Source organism: Mustela lutreola, chromosome 12 (genome assembly GCF_030435805.1).
Source record: "Mustela lutreola isolate mMusLut2 chromosome 12, mMusLut2.pri, whole genome shotgun sequence".
NCBI lineage: Eukaryota > Metazoa > Chordata > Mammalia > Carnivora > Mustelidae > Mustela > Mustela lutreola.
In genome coordinates, this window is record NC_081301.1 from 7,014,081 (window position 1) to 7,036,060 (window position 21,980).

Here is a 21,980-nt window from a genome sequence, read left to right on the forward strand (position 1 = left end):
ACTCAATGTTTTTTTGGCATATTGCATTATTAATTTAATTGTGGTTAAAGATTCATAACATAAACCTTGCTGGGGGTGCCTGGGTGGCTCAGTTAGCTAAGCATCTGCCTTCATGAAGCTAAGGTCATGATCCCAGGGTCATGGGATTGAGCCCTCCATCAGGTGCCCTGCTCAGCGGGGAGTCTGCCTCTTGCTCTGTCCTTCCCCGCCCCCACACTTGTGCTTGCAAGTTCTTTCTCTCTCCCAAATAAATAAATAAAATCTTAAAACAAAACGAAATGTAAACCTTGCCATTTTAACCTTTTTTAAAGATTTTATTTGTTTATTTGACAGACAGAGATCACAAGCAGACAGAGAGAGCGAAGCAGGCTCCCCACCGAGCAGAGAGCCCGATGCGGGACCCGATCCCAGGACCCTGAGATCATGACCCAAGCCGAAGGCAGTGGCCGAACCCACTGAGCCACCCAGGTGCCCCATTTTAACCATTTTTAAGTGTAAGATTCAGTGGCACATGGTACATTCACGATGTTGGGCAACCATCGACTACTCGCTAGTTCCAGAACATTTTCATCATCCCAAAGGAAAGCCTACACCTCTTAAAGCAATCTCTTTGTCCCCCTCCCCCAGCCGCCACTAACCTTCCTTCTCTCTAGCATGCCACTGCATTTTATTAAAAATATTTTATTTATTTGACACAGAGAGATCACAAGTAGGCAGAAAGGCAGGCAGGCAGACAGAGAGAAAGAGGAGGAAGCAGGCTCCCTGCCGAGCAGAAAGCCTGATGCTGAACCCGATCCCACAACCCCGAGATCATGACCTGAGCCGAAGGCAGAGAGGATTAACCCACTGAGCCACCCAGGCACCCCATGCATTTTTTTTTTTAAGATTTTATTTATTTACTTGAGTGAGAGAGAGAGCATGAGAGGGGAGAGGCTCAGAGGGAGAAGCAGACTCCCTGCTGAGCAGGGAGCATGATGCAGGACTCGATCCTGAGACTCCAGAATCCTGACCTGAGCGGAAGGCGGTGACTTAACAAACGGAGCCAGCCAGGTGGCCGGCCACTGCATTTTTAACCTCTCCCATGCATGGCCTCCGGGTGATGTTCACCAGTGGGTTGCACAACTGCAAACAGTGCAGTAATAGACTGGGCTGGGCTGGGCACGTACATGTCTCTGGGGCTGACACAAAGAGGAGGAATGCCGGGGCCAGGCTTGTAAGCTGAAATGACCTACAAAATGCCTGCACGGATTTGCAAGGCTATAGGCAGGACAGGGGTCCCTGGGCGGCAGGCCAGTCTTTGCCAGCAAGACTCCCACTGTTCTAGCTTGCATTCTTCTTTTCTTTTTCTACAAGTTTTTATTTATTTATTTGACACAGAGAGAGAGAGATCACAAGTAGGCCGAAAGGCAGGCAGAGGGAGAGGAGGAAGCAGGCTCCCCGCGGAGCAGAGAGCCTGATGTGGGACTCGATCCCAGGACCCTGAGATCATGACCTGAGCCAAAGGCAGAGGCTTAACCCACTGAGCCACTCAGGCGCCCTAGCTTGCATTTTTCTAATTACTCATATGTTTATCAGCCACTGAGTTCTCTCTTCCCCCAAATGCTGCTCCCCCTTGCCCATCTTCCCAACAGGCTGTGCCTGCGAACCTTCTGTATTCTTCCCTAGAGAGGGGCTTGCTCTCCCTTTTCCTCTCAGGCTCAATGTTCCCTGCACAAGCCAGAACAGGACTGGGAGCGGAGAGAAGCCAGCACTGTGGTTTCTCTAGCAACAGGGAGGCAAACACAGGATCAAAGCTTAGGCCGGAAGCTGCTCTCACTGTCCTTTATGCTGGGTCTTCGGAGCATCCAGGGGACACCACACAAGCTAACAGTCTCACCAAGTCCCCCATTCTAAGGAGCCCTGCACTACCACCACACCCATTCTCAGAACAGGAGATCGAGGCTGGGAGCAGCGAGGGGAGCTGTGAGAGCTCACACAGCCGGAAGTGGCAGAACTGGGCCTAGGCCAATGGACACCACTAAGCGTCCTTAGCAAGCACCGAGATGTGCGGGGAGGAGGTCCTGTCCCAAGTGGCCCATGGGGAGGACGAGGTAGGAGCCTGGACTGAACACGCAGCACCTGCTATGGGTAGGAGTCCAAATTGGCTGATCCTTCATCTCTAACGGGAGATTCTGGAATTCCAGGACAGGAGAAGCTAAGGGGTCAAAAGAGAAAAAACTGCGTACGAAGAGGTTTTCTGGGGGCCACAGTCCCAGAACCACAGCAGCAGCACTGACCACCTACCATTTACCAAGCACGTGCTGGTGCCGAGCTGTATGCTCCTCCCTCAACCTTGTCCTCACGTGACGCCACGCGGAAGATGACAGCCTTCCTGTTTTACAGGTGGGAAAGCTGAGGCCCAGGAGGGTTAAAACTTGCCCATCTAAGAACACTGAGCCAGACATTAAACAGGTATTAATGATTTTAAGAGCATAATTTAGCTGTAACTAATAAAACTGACAGGAATATATTCTAGAAACTCTTGGATATACCAGGATAGTGTACACGAATGCCCAAAATAACATTGCTTGTAAGAGCAAACTGAAAATAATATCTCCATCAACAAAAGAAAGGATAAATTGTGGTACTCATAAAATGGAACATAGCAGTGAACATTAACTACCTTAGGCCTTAGGGATAAAAGTGGATGGATCTCAAAAATATTGAGGGGGGCACCTGGGTATCCCTGTCAGTTAAGTGTCCGACTCCTGGTTTTGGCTCAGATGATGATCTCAGCGTCCTGAGATCAAGTTCTGCCCAGCGCTCTGCTCAGTGGGGAGTCTGCTTGAGATTCTCTCTCTCTCTCTCTCTCTCCCCCTGCTCTCTCCCTCAAATAAATAAGTCTTTTAAAAATATATATGGAGTGAAAAAAAGAAAACTCAGAAGAAGGCACATGGAACAACAGTATTTATGTAAAGTTTGAAAACACGTTAAACAATATTGTATGTCACTTAGGGACATACACATAAATGATAAAGATGGTCAGATTGAAGATAAAGGATCCCTCTGATAAGCTTATCACCAAAGGAGACACAGGAGGGATTTAAATAACTACATGGATAAGATTTTGTTTGGAAAGCTGGCCGGTGAGACCACCACTTTGTATTACCTTTTTTTTTTTTAAGAATTTATTTATTGGGGGGCGCCTGGGTGGCTCAGTGGGTTAAAGCCTCTGCCTTCGGCTCAGGTCATGATCCCAGGGTCCTGGGATGGAGCCCCACATCGGGCTCTCTGCTCTGCAGGGAGCCTGCTTCCTCCTCTCTCTCTCTCTGCCTGCCTCTCTGCCTACTTGTGATCTCTGTCTGTCAAATAAATAAATAATATCTTAAAAAAAAAAAAAAAGTATTTATTGGGGCGCCTGGGTGACTCAGTCCTTAAGCAGCTAGCTTGGGCTCAGGTCATGATCCGAGTCCTGGGATCGAGCCCCGAATCGGGCTCCTTGCTCAGTGGGAAGCCTGCTTCTCCCTCTCCCACTCCCCCTGCCTGTGTATTTCCTCTCTAACTGGGTCTCTCTCTGTCAAATAAGTAAAATCTTTAAATAAAAAGGAAAAAAAAAAAAAAAGAGGGGGGACCTGGGTGGCTCAGTGGGTTAAAGCCTCTGCCTTCAACTCAGGTCATGATCTCAGGGTCCTGGGATCGAACCCCTTGTTGGGCTCTCTGCTCAGCAGGGAGCCTGCTTCTCCCTCTCTCTGTCTACTTGCAATCTCTGTCAGTCAAATAAATAAATAAATACATTTTTTTTAAAAAATGAAGATTTAAAAAATTTAAAAGAAAAAGAAAAATCATTTGACAGAGAGAGGAAGGAGAGCACAAGCAGGGAGAGGCAGGATGAGGGAGAAGCAGGCTCCCTATTGAGCCTGGAGCCTGATGTGGGCATCGATCCCAGCAGGCTGGGATCATGACCGGAGCCGTAGGCAGACGCTTAACCGACTGAGCCACCCTGGTGCCCCTGTATTACTTATTTCAAACACTAATTTCGGGGGGCTGCCTGACTAGCTCTGTCAGTGGAGTGAGCGACTCTTGATCATGGGGAGTTTGACCTCCAGGTTGGGTGTGGTGCCCACTTAAAAAAAATTAAATAGGGGCGCCTGGGTGGCTCAGTCAGCTGAGTGTCTGCCTTCAGCTCAAGTCATGACCTCGGGTCACGGGATTGAGCCCTGCATCAGGCTCCCTGCTCAGCAGGGAATCTGTTTCTCTCTCTCATTCTCCGCCACCACCCCACCACCCACCCTCCCCCAGCCACACTCTCTTAAATTAAAAAAAAAAAAAAACACCTTAAAAAAAAATAATAAAAATATTAAACTGATAAGAACAGATACATAAACTGATACTACACTTGAGCTCAGCCAAAAAGCTGAGAAGCGATTAAATAAAAATATTAAATACTAGGGGCGCCTAGGTGGCTCAGTGTGTTAAAGCCTCTGCCTTAGGTTCAGGTCATGATCCCAGGGTCCTGGGATGGAGCCCCACATCTGGCTCTCTGCTCAGCAGGGAGCCTGCTTCCCCTCTCTCTCTCTCTGCCTGCCTCTCTGCCTACTTGTGATCTTTCTCTGCGTCAAATAAATAAATAAATTTTTAAAATATATATTAAATACTAATTTTTTAAAATCCAAACAAGAAGTTGGCAATGCTAAAAAACAAACAAACAAAAAACACAAGAACACCACACTACAGTCTTTCTTTTGTTTGAACCCAACAGGGAGACTACTGTTTTACCATGGGTCTTACCAGAATCATTCGCTAACACAGAGTATCATCAGGAACCCACATCTTTTTTAAGAAAACAAAGTGCTACCGTCTGTCACCCCCGAGCCATCCTCTGTTGAAGCAAGGACCGAGCCATTCCCTGCCACCAGTCCTTCCGGTGTCCCCAGATCCAGCTTTGACAGCTAAGGCAGCGCCCTCTGCCAGGTGCCTCCAACTTCACGGGAAGACCCATCTTCCCACAGCCCTCTCAGGGGAGACACAGAGAGTACCTTCTTGATGTCACAGGGGAGGAGCTGAGGCTCAGAGCAGACAGGCCTGCCATGCCTCTGGCTCACCGGGGCGGTCAAGGCCAGAAGCTCACCTCTTTGCAGTGCTGTTCCCTCAGCAGGTCTCGGAGGGTGCGGTTGGTCTCTTCAAATGTGCTCAGCTTCTGCAGGAGAAGTTCCTTCTGCCTCGTTAGGGTGTTGATGTCCGTGCAGGTCATTTGTTTCTCCTGGAAGACAGCAGGAAGACCTTACAAGGTACAGAGGGAGAAGGGAGGAGGGCGTGGAGGAAGGCCCCTCTTAAGAGGTGCGGGTGCCAGGAAGTCCAGGGAGAAAGCCCCAAGTTGTGTCCAGGGCCGCAGATGGGGTGGTCGTGGTTCACGGGCAGGCTTCCCAGAGGAGATGGACCCAGGATGGGAGCAGGAGCTCAGTCAGCTGAGAGCAACAAGTGGGGAGAAGGGCTGGGGGCAGAGGGTGGGCAAGTGCAGTCAGGGCAGGCTTCCTGGAGGAAGTGGAGGAAGACACCTGGTGGCCGATACTTGCAGGAATCAAACTGTGGCTGACACTTGCAGGAATCAGACTTATGCCTTGACTCACTGTGATCCCAGGAGACCCATGACGAGGTCTCCTCAAAGACCCTGGCCACCAGAGGTCATCCTCAAGGATCAGGCCCCGGAAGTGAGAGTGGGGGTGGGGGCTGAGGAGTCAACTGTGTCCTCCCCTGGCCTGCAGATGTCATAAAGTCAGCCTGATGACTGCGTAAAGACCCCTCCCCAGCTTGCAACTTGCCCGCCTCTGGGCTTAGTCCCCTGCCTGCCACCCACCGTCTTCAGCTTCCCGATAGTGTCCTTCAAGGCCATGACTTGCTTGGCAGCAGCAGCCCCATCCATTTCAGCTTCTACCAGCTTGGACATGAGGCACTCCTTCTCCTGCTGGAGGTGTTTCTTCTGAAGCCTGGGGCCAGAAAGAATCAGTGCTCTGTGAGCCTTCCTAGGCCCCTGCCCGCCCAGAGCTCTGAGGCTCGCCTCACAATGCCCTTCGAGGCTCCTCTCCCGGTCAGGGAACAGTGGCGGGGGGGGGGGGGGGGGGGGGCAGGCGGGCTCCTGGAAGGCCACCTGGGCACCAGAGCAGGGCTTTCACCTCAGCTGACATGATGCCATCCATGGCCCTGCTCGCCTCTCAGCCACTAGCATCACCCCTGTCCCCAGCCACCGCCACAGCCTCGTAACCCCCACCTTAGATCTGCTTCGGAGCCGTCCCATCCGCTCTTCAGCCCGGAGCCACGGCTGTCCCAACACTCCCAGCTTTGGAAACCCTTCCATGGCTCCTCGATGCGAACTCCCTAGAGCCACTGCTGAGAACGGCCCCTGCCAACCTCCACGGCCCCCCCCCCTTGCCCTCTGCCCGCCCCTCTCCTCACCGCGGCCTGCTTTCACCAATTCCCCCCTTGGGGCTTTTCACTCGAGACCCCACATGCTTTCTTACCCAACACCTACTGCCTATCTCCTGACCCCCCCTGCAGGGCTCTCTTTTAAATGTTGCTGGTAGAAAGTCTGCCTTGCCCCCACGGCACCCTATGGGGTCCTTGTCCCACAGCGTGAACCACTGAATCACTAGCTTGTGAAGCCTGGGCGACACTGTGACCCGGGGCCGGCGCCTGGGGTGGCCGGGCGGGCAGAACGTACTCCAGGGCAGGGCCGCCTTACATGGTGAAGTCCTTCTCCTCCCTGATGCGCTCGATGTTGTGCCTCAGCACCGTGTTCTCGTGCTCGGTCTCGGCCAGCTCATGGGCCACCTCCTCCAGCTCCTCCTTTCGCTCCTCCAGGAACCTCTTGGCCATCTGGCGCTCACCCTTCTGCATCTTGACCTGTGCGGGAGCACGCAGGCAGGGGCCTCTAAGGGGAGGCTCCTCTGCCGCCACATTGCTAGGCCTGTGGCTTTGGACCAGTTAAGGGCACCTCCGATTGACAGACACATGGGCACTTGGGTCCTGTGGGGCGCAATCTCGGTTGATCTCAGTGAACACTGTTCATCTCACTGTCACTGAGAAAAACCAAGTACAGAGAGCCCGAGTGGCGGAGGTGCTGGCTGGGGACCGAGCCAGGATACAAACCGTGGTTCAGCTGGCACACCACAGCAAGATGTCACAAAAAGACCCGCGCCCTGCGGGCTTTGGAGAAAGGGCTGTTGCCAGGCAGCCGGCCCGGGTTCTCCAGGTGGGCCTGTGAGCCCTGAATGCAGGACGGGGGACTGGAGACACAGGCCACGCCAGCTGTCAAGACATGGGTCCCTTGCCCTGATCCCACCCAAAGACACAGCCCACCAATTGAGGCCAAACTTCCTTGGCCTCTTTGGGGCTCTGTTGTGTAGAATGAGAAACACAGGTCCCAGTAACCCAGTCATGTCGCCTCTAAAATGGGGACGATACCACCACGGGCTTCATCTACGGCTGTGACAAGTCAAACCAGGGGCATCCGTACAGAGGCACTGGGTGGGGTCAGAGCCGGTCTCTGGGCTAAGTGCTCGATGGAGGGGGCCCAGGTTGCCCGGGCTACCTCCTCAGAGGCATGTGAAGCCCTGGGCAGCCCACCGAGAAGTGTGGGAGGCCCGCAGGCGGACAGACCGAAGGAAGCCATCCTGGGCAGTGTGTCACATCCTCAGGGCGTGAGCTATTCCGGCCCCCACCCCCCTCACCTCAGACTTGAGACAACCAACCGCGTTCATTAGACTGTCAATCTTCTTATCATAACGGTTCATTTTACAGTGACCCGAGTCGTCATCTTCCGTAGAGAGGTCACTCAACCGCATCACCGAGACCAGCTTTTCTGAAGATGGTGGCGTGATCTCCAGACAATGAGGTGGATTCTGATGCAGAGGAGGGAGAAACACGTGAACTCATAAGGCAAGGCCGCGAGCACAGGTTCCAGCGCACCTGCTTGTCCACTGGAGACGGGAAGAACTAAACCACTGAGAGCCCGGCCACAGGGACCCCGGGACAGACAGTGCGCCGGGCCCTCTCGATGGAACGTTACCTACCCGTGTTCACACGAGGTTTCTGAAGATTCTCCACCAAGAAATAAACCCATGTTACAATGTCAAGTTTAAGACAAAGGGTAGAACAATATGGGCAAAAATACTAATAACAACCCAAGCTGGCCAAAGTTTGGGGCAATAGATGTTTTCATATACCTAGGGGAAAAGGGAAATTAGTCACAAGTCTTTTTTTTTTTTCTTTTTTAGAACTTTGACTTTTTTTTTCCAAGATTTTATTTATTTGACAGACAGAGATCACAAGTAGTCAGAGAAGCAGGCAGAGAGAGACAGGGGAAGAAGCAGGCTCCCCGCAGAACAGACAGCCCGATGTGGGGCTCGATCCCAAGACCCTGGGATCATGACGTGAGCCAAAGGCAGAGGCTTTAACCTACTGAACCACCCAGGCGCCCCAGTCAGGAGTCTTTTAAGTGAATGTGAATGCGTGACAGTGGAGAGTTGCGAGTAACCCAAATCTGCTATGAAAAGTATTTTAGGGACAAGTGGGTAAATTTGGTATATGACAGTATGTGATAAATTTGTTAAATGATAATAAGAAATAAAGTTTTTAAGACTAATCAGTATTACTTTGGTTGCAGAGAAAAATAGTATTAGAAATGCATACTGAATAGAGGTCAAAAGGTGTGACACCTGAAAAACATTTAAAGGCATCAGCATAAAAACGTATTTTTTAAATCAAATGCATGTGCCCCTCTGAAAAGTTTATGTAAAGCTACATAATCCTTTGCTTGTAAAACTCCAGAGAGAAAGATATTATAATCTGGAAGCCAGGGTTTCCACGGGTTTTTGGTATGTTGAACTTGACCCTCTCAGTCATTAAGTTTATTCTGTTGCATTAAGTAATTGTTATTTCTCATTTTTTTGTACAGTTCTGTGCTCCTCTTAAGCTGACGGGGCCACCCTCCTGGGCCAGTTCCCAGGGGAAGAGGAATGAAAGGAATATTCAGTCAGAGAGTAACTCTCGTGGCCAACAAGTAAGACTTACAGGGTACAAAGTTAAAACTGCATGTGTCCTTTGTCCCAGCAATTCTGCTTCGAGGGACTTAGTAAAAATATTTATGGATGTGAATCAATATTTAAAATCAAGGCAAGAAAAAATACAATAAAATAAAATCAAGGCAAGGATAGAGACGAATGTAGGACCAGATAGTATTAAATACATCACAGTACAAACATACACACAATGGAGTACTACCTTAAAAAATAATGCACGGGGCACCTGGGTGGCTCTGTCGTTAAGCATCTGCCTTCGGCTCAGGTCATGATCCCAGGGTCCTGGGACGGAGGCCCACATCAGGCTCCCTGCTCAGCGGGAAGCCTGCTTCTCCCTCTCCCACTTCCCCTGCTTATGTTCCCTCTCTCTCTGTCTCTCTCTGTCAAATAAATAAAATCTTAAAAAAAATTTTTTTTTAAATAATGTGCAATGTAAATATATCAAAAATACGTTTAAAAAGAATATAATGAAAAATTAAAAAAAGAATACAATGATAAGTATGGTCCTATTGTTACGAAAATCAAAACAAGCAGCCTCTTCATAAGAAGAGATCAGGTAGGCTTCCACCGAGAAGTTCCAGAGGTCTTCTCAGAGCGGTGCGATGACAGGTGGTTTTTACTTTCTTCCTTGTGTTGGTTTGGATTTTCTAGTTTTTCAACAGCGACCATGCATTGCTTTTTTTAAGACAAAAAGTTTGCCATATTTAAAAGTGGACAAGAGGGCGCCTGGGTGGCTCAGTGGGTTAAGCCGCTGCCTTCGGCTCAGGTCATGATCTCAGGGTCCTGGGATCGAGTCCCGCATCGGGCTCTCTGCTCAGCGGGGAGTCCGCTTCCTCCTCTCTCTCTCTCTCTGCCTGCCTCTCTGCCTACTTGTGATCTCTGTCTGTCAAATAAATAAAATCTTTAAAAAAAAAAAAAAAAAAAAAAAAAAAAAAAAAAAAATAAAAGTGGACAAGAGAACATTATATGATTGCAATGATATTTTAAAACTCAAAACTACTGCACAGGAAAAAGTGTGACAGTAAATATATCAAAATATTAGCAGTTTCAGGAGGGTGTTTCCCCTGGGGGTGGTAATGACAGCTTTAGGACCAGAGGGGAGCTTCTGGGGATGCTGATGGTGATGCGGTTTCTTAAGTGGGGAAGCAGTTACACAGTATATTCAGTTTGTAAAAATTTATCAATCAAGCAATACACTTCTGACGTGTGTACTTCTTCCTACACATTTCAAAGCTTTCAAAATTTAATAGCAGCCACATCAGAGTAGTAAGATTACAGGTGATGGTCTGTTTATCTGTATTTTCAACTTCCCATAACAAAAAATAAAAGACTTTCACTAACAGGGTAGAGGAAAAAACCCAGACCTCCTTCCTCCCAATAGTGATCAATCTATACCAGAAGGGGTTTTAAAAAAAATCAAACAAGGGGTGCCTGGGTGGCTCAGTGGGATAAAGCCTCTGCCTTCGGCTCAGGCCATGATCCCAGGGTCCTGGGATCGAGCCCCGCATCGGGCTCTCTGCTCCGCAGAGAGCCTGCTTCCTCCCCTCTCTCTCTGCCTGCCTCTCTGCCTGCTTGTGATCTCTGTCTGTCAAATAAATAAATAAAATCTTAAATAAATAAATAAATAAATAAATCAAACAAAAGGGATGCCTGGGTGGTTCAGTGGGTTAAGCATCTGCCTTCAGCTCAGGTCATGATCTCAGGGTCCTGGGATTGAGCCACACATCAGGCGCTCTGCTCAGTAGGGAGCCTGCTTCCTCCTCTCTGTCTACCTCTCTGCCTACTTGTAATCTCTGTCTGTTAAGTAAATAAATAAAATCTTTTCTAAAAAATCAATTAAGAATCCCCACATGTTGGGGTGCCTGGGTGGCTAAGTGGGTTAAGCCGCTGCCTTCAGCTCAGGTCATGATCTCAGGGTCCTGGGATCGAGTCCCGCATCGGGCTCTCTGCTCAGCAGGGAGCCTGCTTCCTCCTCTCTCTCTGCCTGCCGCTCTGCCTACTTGTGATCTCTCTCTGTCAAATAAATAAATAAAATATTTAAAAAAAAGAAAAGAATCCCCACATGTACATAGCAGCTTCCAAGGTCCATGGCCAGCTCACCCCATATTTCTTCCTCATAGGGTCTTTTTCTCCCTTGTCCACAATGGAAAGGGTCAGGCTAGGTCTTCCCAGAAACAAAGAGCACCACTGGGAAGGGGAAAGGCACTGGCTCAAGTGGGCAGCATGAAATACAGCTACTATCTGAGAGACAAGTCACCTCTCCGGGCTCGTCCATTCCTAGGATTCTGCGGCCAGAGGACTGAAAGCAGACACTGAGCTTTCGAGGGGGGACCATAGCTCCTAGCAACTCTGGTCAATAGGGATGTCAATTTCCATAGTGGCAGATCTTCCATGTATACTTCAAAACTACCAAGTTTTTTCAGTTTTTTAAGAAGTATTGGGGCGCCTGGGTGGCTCAGTGGGTTAAGCCGCTGCCTTCGGCTCAGATCATGATCTCAGGGTCCTGGAATCGAGTCCCGCATCGGGCTCTCTGCTCAGCAGGGAGCCTGCTTCCTGCTCTCTCTCTCTCTGCCTGCCTCTCCATCTACTTGTGATTTCTCTGTCAAATAAATAAAATCTTAAAAAAAAAAAAAAAAGAAGTATTTAAAAAAAAAAAAATATATATATATATATATATATTTTTTTTTATTTTTTTAATGTAATCTCCACCCCTAACATGGGGCTTGAACTCAAGACCCCAAGATCGAGAGTCACACGCTCCACTGACTGAGCCAGCCAGGTGCTCCTAAAAGAGCATTTTTAATTATAAAATAGAGTATGCTTGTTATAATGACATTCAAGCAGACCATAAAAAAATAAAGCCCTCCCATCCCAGAGGTAATCACTGCTTACGACTTGCTGTATATCTTTCCAGAAAATGTTATACATATACAAACACATGCATATACACATGGATACAGATGTCCTCTTTCTTTCTTTTAAATAGGCTCCATGCCCAATGTGGGGCTCAAACTCACGACTCCAAGATTAAGAGCTGTGTGCTCTGTGGACTAAGCCACACAGGTGCCCCACACATGCTCTTTTTTGCACCAATAGGGCCAAACTCTACATGCTCTGTAGCTTCACACTTCATTATCATTTATAAATATCTACCCCCATCTTTGGATTGTACAGATACATAATGCATGGGTGTTCATAATTTAACCAATACCCTCCTGATAGACATTCAGGTAGCTTGGATTTTTCTCTCTTAAAAACATCTTGAGGGACGCCTGGGTGGCTCAGTTGGTTAAGCAGCTGCCTTCGGCTCAGGTCATGATCCCGGCGTCCTGGGATCGAGTCCCACATTGGGCTCCTTGCTTGGCAGGGAGCCTGCTTCTCCCTCTGCCTCTGCCTGCCATTCTGTCTGTCTGTGCTTGCTCTCCCCCCCCCGCCCTCTGATAAATAAATAAAATCTTAAAAAAAAAAAAAAAAAAAAAAACATCTTGAGGGACGCCTGGGTGGCTCAGTTGGTTAAGCAGCTGCCTTCGGCTCAGGTCATGATCCCAGCGTCCTGGGATCGAGTCCCACATCAGGCTCCTTGCTCGGCGGGGAGCCTGCTTCTCCCTCTGCCTCTGCCTGCCATTCTGTCTGCCTGTGCTTGCTCTCTCCCCCTCTCTCTCTCTGATAAATAAATAAAATCTTTAAAAAAAAAAAAAAAACATCTTGATACACCATCCCTGTACTCTTTTGTGACTTCTTAAGGATAAATTTCTAAGTATAAAATTACAGCATCAATTCCTAGGCATAAAACTATAGCATCCCTGGGATGCCTGTCTGGTTCAGTTGGTGGAATGTGCAAATCTTGATCTCGGGGTTATGTGCTAAAGCCCCAAACGGGGTGTAGAGATGGCTTAAAAATTTAAATGTCTGGAAAAAAATTTTTCAAAACTGAAACTATAGCATCAATGTTTCGATAAATGCTCCACAACTGTTAAATGGTCTTCACAACCTCTCAAAGTGATCTAAAAAGGTTTGCTGCTTTCTCATACGCTTGTCAACATGAGATTACCAGTAAGCTTTTTAACTATATGCCATTCAGCAAAAATGAGAGCTTGTGTCTTTAAAATATAGTTGGGTCATTTATATCTCACTGACCATTAGTGAGGTACATGTAGCAAAAAATGGAAGACAGCATTTTAATTCCAATCTTATATAAGTATATCCATATACAGATATATAAGTATGTGTGTGTGTATATACACACACACATAGATATACACATACATACGTACTGGTCAGAACACTTTTCATTTACACCCTAGAATACTCCTTACTCCCGTTGTCTCTTAGGGAAAACTGGCAAATCAGGGAGTCACACCCATGAAATAGGACTTCAGTGTAATTACTTTTATTTTTTATTTCTACTTTTAAAGGTAATCAACTATCGGCCAAAGACTGAACGTTTCAAAATGGGCCAGGCACCATCATCATCTCAAAGCAGCCTCAGGTCCTTTTCACTGGCCCGGATAGTGAGATCTTTGTGTAAAATGCAGCCAAAAGGTGTTGTCTCATCCCCGAGGTTTTCCATTGCAATTGACTAGAACGTAAGCCTAAGTAAGGAGAGGTGTGCATGGGAGTCCCCGCTGTCATACCAGGGCCCCGCCGCGGCTGGCCCAAGTCTCAAGAAACATATACGGATGGATGCACAAGCAAAACATGTTGAGGCGTGGCTAAAAAAAAAGGCGGGGGACAGTAATTCTCTTGGCACCTTGATGACTGATATAGAAGGCAATTATTCCCCAGGAGATTGTTCCAAAAATGTGTTTGTGGTTTGTTTGTTTTTTTTTTTAAAGATTTTATTTATTTGACAGACAGAGATCACAAGCAGGCAGAGAGGCAGACAGGGCAAGGGAGAAGCAGGCTCCCTGCTGAGCAGAGAACCTGATGCGGAGCTCGATCCCAGAACCCTGAGATCATGACCTGAGCCGAAGGTAGAAGCTTAACCCACTGAGCCACCAGGCGCCCCTCAAAAGTGGTTTTGATGACATCCGTGGAATACACACATGATCTCTTGTGGGGACTACCTCGAAAGAGGGTGTGCTTTCTTAAACATGCACCCGGTGTATATTTTTTTGGTCACGCTTCATTTACTATCACGGTTATGTAGGGAAAGACACATGGCTCCGCACATATAGAGAGGCCAAGCGTGCACCTTCTAGAACGAGATCTCCCTCAGCCCTGAGCTGGGCCACTGTCTCCGGGACTTCCTCTCTCTGTGAACCTTGGTTTCCTCATCTGTCCACGGGGAGGGCAACACCTACCCCCCTGGCGGTGGTGGTTAGGGTTCAAGAGCATTCGCGTATTTGAGGGGTTAGCCAGGCGCTCAGTAAACACGACCTACTAGGACATTTCTAAGAGCGACGGCAGATCCTGAATCATACCGAGTTTGAGGCCTGCTAGAACCTGACCAGTCCGAGAAGAAAAGCCTGAACAAGAATGAGCCTACCTCCCACTTGCATCCCACATGCCGGGCGGATGACTTTCCAGGGGGCATCCAAGGTACCTTGGTTTTCACCCGGACACTCCGCCGCACATTCACGGTGTCCCCTTTCATTCCGCGCTTATGAGATTTCTGTGGAAAGGGACAAACCGAGGGTCACTCCCCCACACAGCTGGCCTTGGCCTCACTCTGGCGGTGTCCACTTCCAACTCTGCAGGAGAGTCTCTTCTGACTAAGGCGACCACCGCCACTCCTGGGTGATGGCGCGGCCTACCTTCCTAGCCAGGCAGCTGGCCTCTGAAAGCAAGTGCATTTGTCTCCCAAACCTTTGTGGCGTTGGAAGCCCGAGGAGGCTGTGCTGGAGGGGTCGCCCTGCTCCACAGCCTTCGCCTCGCCCGACTGGCATGTCCTACCTGGCTGCTGGCTGCTGATGGTTTCGGGAGTTTTTTTATGTGGACGTGGACAGGAGTGTTCTCATCCACGTGGACATGTAAGGGGGGGGTTGAAGAGCGGTCCTTCATGGTTCGCTTCTGGCAGGCGGGGGAGGACAACACAAAAAAGGTTGATCTGTGGATGAGTAAACTAGCATGAAAAACCGAGCTCACAGCCTCTGGGGGCCACTGGAAGCCTAGCCACCAAGCGAGCAGGACAGCTACCAACTACTGGCATGCAGGCGGGAACCAAGGCAGTAGTGCCGTTCAGCAGACTCCCGCAGAGATCCCGGCCGCAGACCACCTGGGAGATCAGGGTCCGCTAGAGAGAGAGAGGGATCGGCAAGACCCAAGGGGTCCACCCAAGAGCGCGAACCCAGGCCCCAGGGTCCTCAGAGCGGAGTCTCCTTCTGAGCCTGCTGGAAGGCAGAGCTCCTTGGTAGACTTAGCACAGCGCAGCTGGAAAGCAGGGGAATCCTTCTGCCCTGGGATCTGATCTGGACATATGCACATTAGCACAGAAGACACACGCACGGTTAAAAGGGCACAGTGAACCAGGTAGCAGGCAGGTAAAAGATGAGGGAAATGGAAAGCTGAAGGAAATGCTGAGATGAGAAGGTTGGATTGATTCGGAAGAGAACCCGAGCATGGCGCGACCCCCAGCCACACACACCCCCAGCCCCCCACCAGCAACCTCCCCTTCCCCATTCTTCTTTTCTTTTTTTTGGAAAATGTGTTCTCGGGACTTCTGGAATTTGGAAGGATTAGGTTAAGACAACCTCCTCACACCAGCAGTTTTACCACAGGCCCAAACCCAAAATCAATCCAAAAACCCCCAATCAATCAGCAAGATATGCAGGAAAGCCTCTAGCAGAGCCCTGGGCCACGGTGGTGGCAGCGGGGAAAAGCAGCTCCTGGAAAAGGCATGCCAAAGTGTTTCTGGTAGGGCCACAGACCGGAGGGCTGCTCCGTGGGCACGTCACCTACCGTTACAGTCACACTGGGTGCGCCACAAGGTGTCCTCAGGACCTTTTTCTGCGTGAGACTTGTTACTCCGTTCTTCCCACACGATGGAAACCTGCACCCAGGCACAAGAACCAGATTGTAAGCAGAAAACCGGGGCTCTTCTAGCTCTTGGATCTCCCAAAACGACACATGAGTTCACGGCCGGGAGAACCAGTCTGGAATCGGTTGGCTCCCTTTACACAACCACCGAACACTCATGGTGTGCCCGGCGGGGGATGGAAACGGGGTGGTGGGCATTTGCAGGGCTGGCCTTTCAACCTCTGCCGTCGCATCACACGTATTGTGACCTTTTGCTGAAAAGCCCACCTGTCATCCTGTCAGGTGACAAAAAGCAGGGAACACGGGAGCACCAGGCAGGGTACTAGTGTGGCCAAGGGTGAAAGTGCCCAGGACTGTGCCCAGAGCAGACATGACCTGGGAGAAATGTTCTGGGAGCAACAGACAGCAGGCCCAGCAACAAAGTGCCTGTGACTCATTCATAAAATTAACAGTCACATATTTAAATAAGCTGATGCAAAGTTCCTATGTCCCCAAATATTCTACTTGCTACCTTTTAAAATCTGAAGCAGGATTCTTTTTTTTGCAAAGGTTTCTGTTTGTTTGTTTATTTGTTTTTAATAGTATGTGCAATTTGTCATGTTCATACATAAACAGCCCTATCACCAGATCTGCAAATACAGCAAAAGTTTCATCTCCAGTATTTGGCAGCAGAGTGTCCAAGAATTCCATGACGGAAAGGGACTAGGAAAATACATTTGATCCATCCCGCTACCTCCTGACGGCCTTCAAATAGGACTTCTGCCCTCCCCACAAATACTCAGGGGAGAATACCACCACCTAAAAATGCAGCAGGAAAATACTAAAGCACTTGAGCACGAAACCTGCTCTATGTGTCACACCTGGATGAAAAAGAAGAAAATATTTACTGTGCCCTATTCATCGTTTAGGTGAGGAATACCAAATCTGAGTAGACAGATTCCCCCCCCCCCCTTAAAAGCCACTGTTTGGGAAATCTGTCTCCCGCTGCGGTCTTGCCATCAAATCACCTGGACCACATCAACACCTTGTTACCTGCCTACATCATTGTTATTTACATGTAACTTCCTTTCAAAAGGACGTGTGCCTAGTACTCCATGAAGACAACGGTGGCCCTGTTTGCTACCAGGGACTGGGGCACCTGGGGAGAGAGGGAGGGCAAGGAGGAGGCAGAGCTGGAATTGCAAGTGAGCACTTTTTTCCTCTTGGTCCACACTTTCAATACACAGAACAGGGAAGCTGAAAAGAGAAGCCTCCAGAGAGCCTGGCCTGGGGGCCCCTGACCACCTTTCCCTGCCCTTCTGCGAGGCGCGCCCCACGATGGCAGTACCTGGGGGAGCCGCCCGAGGATGAGGCAGACATGGCTAGGCATCAAAGCCCAAAGGTGGGCAATTGGGTCAGCGGGCTCTGCTCAGGGGGACCCAGAGGGGCTTGTCAATGAGAATCTCAGGGGCCCGGCATCAAACGTCCTCTCTGAGGGGAGGAGGGTGGAAGCCTTAGGGGTGGCAGTTGGATGAAAACTTGGGAGGCGCTCCTCTACTGTCCAAGTCGCACAGCAACTGTCCTGCCAAAGTGGGGGGAGATAGGAGAGGCTGAGCGACCTGTGGGGCATCGGATGGGCGGCCGGTAGGTGGTTGCGGGGCGCGGAGGGAGCTCCCCTCCCCAGGGAGGGACAGGGACCGGAACTTCAGGGACAAGGACCACCACGCCCAGGCCCCGCCCGGGAGAGAAGGTGGGCGGGCCACCGGAGGGAAAACCTGAGGCGCCGGATGGCGTGCGTAGAGGGCGGGCGGGCACCGCTTGGCCCCCAAGTGGGCCCAAAGGGCCGAAACCCGCCGAGGGAGCTGGAGGGATACTCGGGGCGGGGTCAGGGCAACTGTCTCCTAGGAGAAGGGGCGTTCCCGGGAGAATAGAAACCCAGAAAGGACCAATAGTATTTGAAGGCGGGAGGGGCGGCGGCTGCAGGGAAAAGGTGCGCGCGGCCGCAAGTGGGTACCCCAGACCGCGTAGGGAAAATCCTCCCGAACGCAGCAGCCAGAAGCCACTGGGATGTAGTATCCGAGTTAGAGCGGGTCAGACGTCAGGTAGTGCAGGGAGCGGGGCGAAACCCCCGGTGAGGCCCCCTGGACAGGTGATCCCACTCCCGCGCGGTCGGGAGGCCGGGAGGCGGCCGCCGGGGGACAGCGCTGCCCGCGGGGAGGGAGAGGCGGCCGGGGCGACGCCCACCGGCGGGCAGGGGGCGCGGAGCCTGTCTCCGTCCGCGGAGAGGGGGACGTCCACCCACCAGCGGGCAGGAGGGGACCAGTTTCTGCCCATAGAGAGAAGGGTGAAGCCCTGCCGGAGGGCGGCGGAGGAGGGAGCAGAGTCCTGCCGGAGGCCAGGTCAGGAGGGAGGCTGCGGGCCCGCCCGTTAGCGGGAGGAGAAGAAGGCCCGCGCCTGGGGGGGGGGGGGGGCGGGGGCCACATTCTGACGAGAGCCGGACTGAGCGCGCCAGGGGGCCGGAGGCGGGGGCGGCCGCGGGGCGTGGGGGGCGGGGGGCGACGGGGGCTGGCCAGCCCGTTGGGGACCATGCTGCCCGTGGGGACCCGGCCCGACGGTGGCCGCGGAGCGTCCCGGAGCGCCCGGGGTCCCGCCCTTCGGCGGCGCCTCACCAGGAGCGACACGGCTGCGCCCAGAAACGTCTCCTTATGAAGTCGTTGAAGTCGGAGGCCAGGGCCGTGCCATGGAGACGCCGCGGCGGATGCAGTCCGGCTCCCGCGGCGGCTCCTCCCCGCTTCCGCCTCCTTTTCCGACACCCGGTCGGCAGCTCGCCCATTGGCCAGTTCAAACCCCCCCGGGAGCCTCTCGGGTTTCGCCATTTAGGCCCAGCCCCCGGCGTCACAGAGATGCCCCGCCCCGCCCGAAGCTCCGCCCACTTCCTGGCCACGAGCGCCGTCGCCGTGGAGACGCGCGACGCCACTAGCGGGCCTTGCCTCGGCTTGCCCGCCGTTCAAGGCCCGCCTGACCCTCCGCCATTTTTACCCCGTCTTGGTCCTCCTCGAGTCCCCTGACTCCAAGGAGCGCTAAAACTCTACCCCGGACCGTTTCATACGTGTTAGGGAACTGGGTTCAGAAGGGGGACACAGAACATGTTTGTGGCCGGAGCTACGCGCTGCTTCTGGAAATCCAGCCCTGTCAGTACTGCGCTGTTGGTGCACACTACCCCGGCGCTCCCCCTCTCCCACCGCGCCTCCTCCGTCCTTGTCCAGACACGAGGACGGGGCCGCGTTCCCGGGCTCCTCGCCGCCCTCCTGCACACTGGGTGGTGCTGTGTGTACGGACCTACTTCGATGAGGTTCTCGCTGAGCCGCCATCTTCTCCACTATGCCCTCTCTCGACCAATCGAGGGGGGTCGTCACGTGGCTCACCGCGCCGCCCTGGATTCTGGGAGACTTTGACATCCTGAGGCCAAGTTGGCCCCAGTCCCTGCACACCCTCCCGGCCAGGACTTTCCCCTGCGCCTCAGCCAGGCACCCCCCAGGGCCACACAACTGGTCCACGTGAAATCTGAAATTCCAGCTTCCCCCTCTCCACATAGTACCTGCTTTTCTGGCTTCGATGTCACCGGCCAGGGCCCGCCATATTCGTTCCCCCGTGTCAGGGAGTCGTCCGCATCCGTTCATTTTCTCCCTGAGGTTCTGCAAGGATGAAACCCACACGTCATTGCCTCCACCGTCTCCTGAGCCCTCACGACCACCCAGAATTGTTCCATTTGTCCCTGGATCCTTGCCCTCTCCCCAAGTGGCTTTTCCAAACCTTGGCCTCTTACCGACCCGGACTCCAATTCTCCTTTTTTTTTGTAGAGAAGAATAAAGCCATCAAGTAGAATTCCCTCCACCTCATCCTGAACTTCCCCCATCCTGTAATTCCCCCTTCAGAGGAAGAGATGTCCTTGCAGCTCAGGGCAAACTTCTTGCTGCCAGGCCTAGATCAATTATCTCTGTAAAATGTCTCTTGTTACCCCCAGCACATAATTGTTGATCATTTCTCAACGCTCCTACATTCACTGAACCAATATTTATTTAACTTCCTGGTATGTGCTAAACCCAGTTCAAGAAACACTAGGCCCTGCCTAGTCTTTGAGGAGACTATGGCCAACCTCTCTGACTTCAGATTGCTTGACCATGTCTTCCTCTTTTTTTTTTTTTTTTTAAGATTTTATTTATTTGACAGAGAGAGATCACAAATAGGCAGAGAGGCCAGCAGAGAGAGAGAGAAGAGGAAGCAGGCTCCCTGCAGAGCAGAGAGCCTGATGCGGGGCTCGATCCCAGGACCCTCATGACCCGAGCCGAAGGCAGAGGCTTTAACCTGCTGAGCCACCCAGGCACCCCTTGACCATGTCTTCTGAATGCAAACTACTCTGAGCTTGGCCAGGATTGGCCTTTTTATTTATTTATTTTTTTTTTATTTTTTTTATTTTTTTTTTTTTAAAGATTTTATTTATTTATTTGTAAGAGAGAGAGTGAGAGCGAGCACAGGCAGACAGAGTGGAAGGCAGAGTCAGAGGGAGAAGCAGGCTCCCTGCGGAGCAAGTAGCCCGATGTGGGACTCGATCCCAGGACGCTGGGATCATGACCTGAGCCGAAGGCAGCTGCTTAACCAACTGAGCCACCCAGGCGTCCCAGGATTGGCCTTTTTAAAAAAAAAAAAAAAGATCAACACCCTGCACTGACAAGGACATTGGGAAACAAGCAGTCTCATATGTTGCTGGTAGGATTAAAAATTGATATAATCTGGGGCGCCTGGGTGGCTCAGTGGGTTAAGCCGCTGCCTTCGGCTCAGGTCATGATCTCAGGGTCCTGGGATCGAGTCCCACATCGGGCTCTCTGCTCAGCAGGGAGCCTGCTTCCTTCTCTCTCTCTCTCTCTCTGCCTGCCTCTCAGTGTACTTGTAATTTCTCTCTGTCAAATAAATAAATAAAATCTTTAAAAAAATTGATATAATCTTTTGGGGCACTTAGGTTGCTCAGTCAATTAAGTGTCCAACTCTTGGTTTTGGCTCAGGTCATGATCTCAGGGTTGTGGGATAGAGCCCAGGGGTGGGGTCCATCCTGAGAGGGGAGTCTGCTTCTCTCCCTCTGCTCTCCTCCCGCACTTCTCCCTCTCTCTCGCTCTCTCAAATAAATAAATCTTAAAAAAAATAAAAATTAAGGGGTGCCTAGGTGGCTCAGTCATTAAGCACCTGCATTTGTCTCAGGTCATGATCCCAGGACCCTGGGATGAAGCCCCACATTGGGCTCTCTGCTCAGCGGAAGCCTGCTTCTCCCTCTCCCACTCCCACTGTTTGTGTTCCCTCTCTCGCTGTGTCTCTCTCTGTCAAATAAATTTTTAAAATCTTAAAAAAAAAAAAAAAGAGGTAAGAACAAATTTAGACCTTAAAGGGAAATTTCCTTTCAGCCTTTCTTTTCCTCGATGTAATTGTCTTTGGACTGACTCCTCCTTTCTCTCCCAAGGGGGTGAGAGACTCAGGGAAAAGAGAGAGAGGTGTCCCTCAGGCTTGCCTGTAGCCCAGACAAAAAAAAAAGAGGGCTCCACAAGGACCAGGAAACCTTACGGGTTTGGAGCAAAAGGCAGTTAGTAACAGGCAATACGCATTTGCACAGTGCACACCCTGTGTGTATTATTTCTCCCTGGAAGCTGGTGCAAGGGTGAGCGGCGCAGAGCAGTTACAAATAGAGAAGTAATCAGAAGGGAATGGGCAGTAATTTCTTTGACATTGGTCTTAGCAACATTTTTCTCAGTATGTCTTCTCAAGCAAAAATAAACTCTTGGGACTACCCCAAAATAAAAAAGCTTTTGTGGGGCGCCTGGGTGGCTCAGTGGGTTAAAGCCTCTGCCTTCGGCTCAGGTCATGATCCCAGGGTCCTGGGATGGAGCCCCACATCGGGGGGGGGGTCCCCTGCTCAGCAGGAAG

The 21,980-nt window shown here is 51.0% G+C and overlaps 1 protein-coding gene across 18 annotated transcripts in view; it reads right to left on the reverse strand.

The window, feature by feature from the left end:
* Positions 1-19,407, reverse strand: part of ODF2 (outer dense fiber of sperm tails 2) — a 37,867-nt gene extending 18,460 nt beyond the window's left edge. The window contains exons 1-9 of one of the 18 annotated variants that reach the window (XM_059141760.1): positions 18,680-18,789; positions 17,359-17,592; positions 15,954-16,044; positions 14,949-15,065; positions 14,542-14,667; positions 7,704-7,874; positions 6,716-6,876; positions 5,834-5,963; positions 5,108-5,239 (exon numbers count right to left, since the gene is read on the reverse strand). In XM_059141760.1, the coding sequence (XP_058997743.1) occupies positions 5,108-5,239; positions 5,834-5,963; positions 6,716-6,876; positions 7,704-7,874; positions 14,542-14,667; positions 14,949-15,065; positions 15,954-16,044; positions 17,359-17,390 (960 nt within the window). In that variant the 5' untranslated portion in view covers positions 17,391-17,592; positions 18,680-18,789. Of the gene's footprint in view, positions 1-5,107; positions 5,240-5,833; positions 5,964-6,715; positions 6,877-7,703; positions 7,875-14,541; positions 14,668-14,948; positions 15,103-15,953; positions 16,045-17,358; positions 17,593-17,785; positions 17,892-18,312; positions 18,466-18,679; positions 18,869-19,349 lie in introns of those variants that run through there. The other 17 variants (XM_059141758.1, XM_059141761.1, XM_059141759.1 and 14 more) reach the window with 17 other exon arrangements.
* Between the last annotated feature and the right edge of the window lie 2,573 nt (positions 19,408-21,980).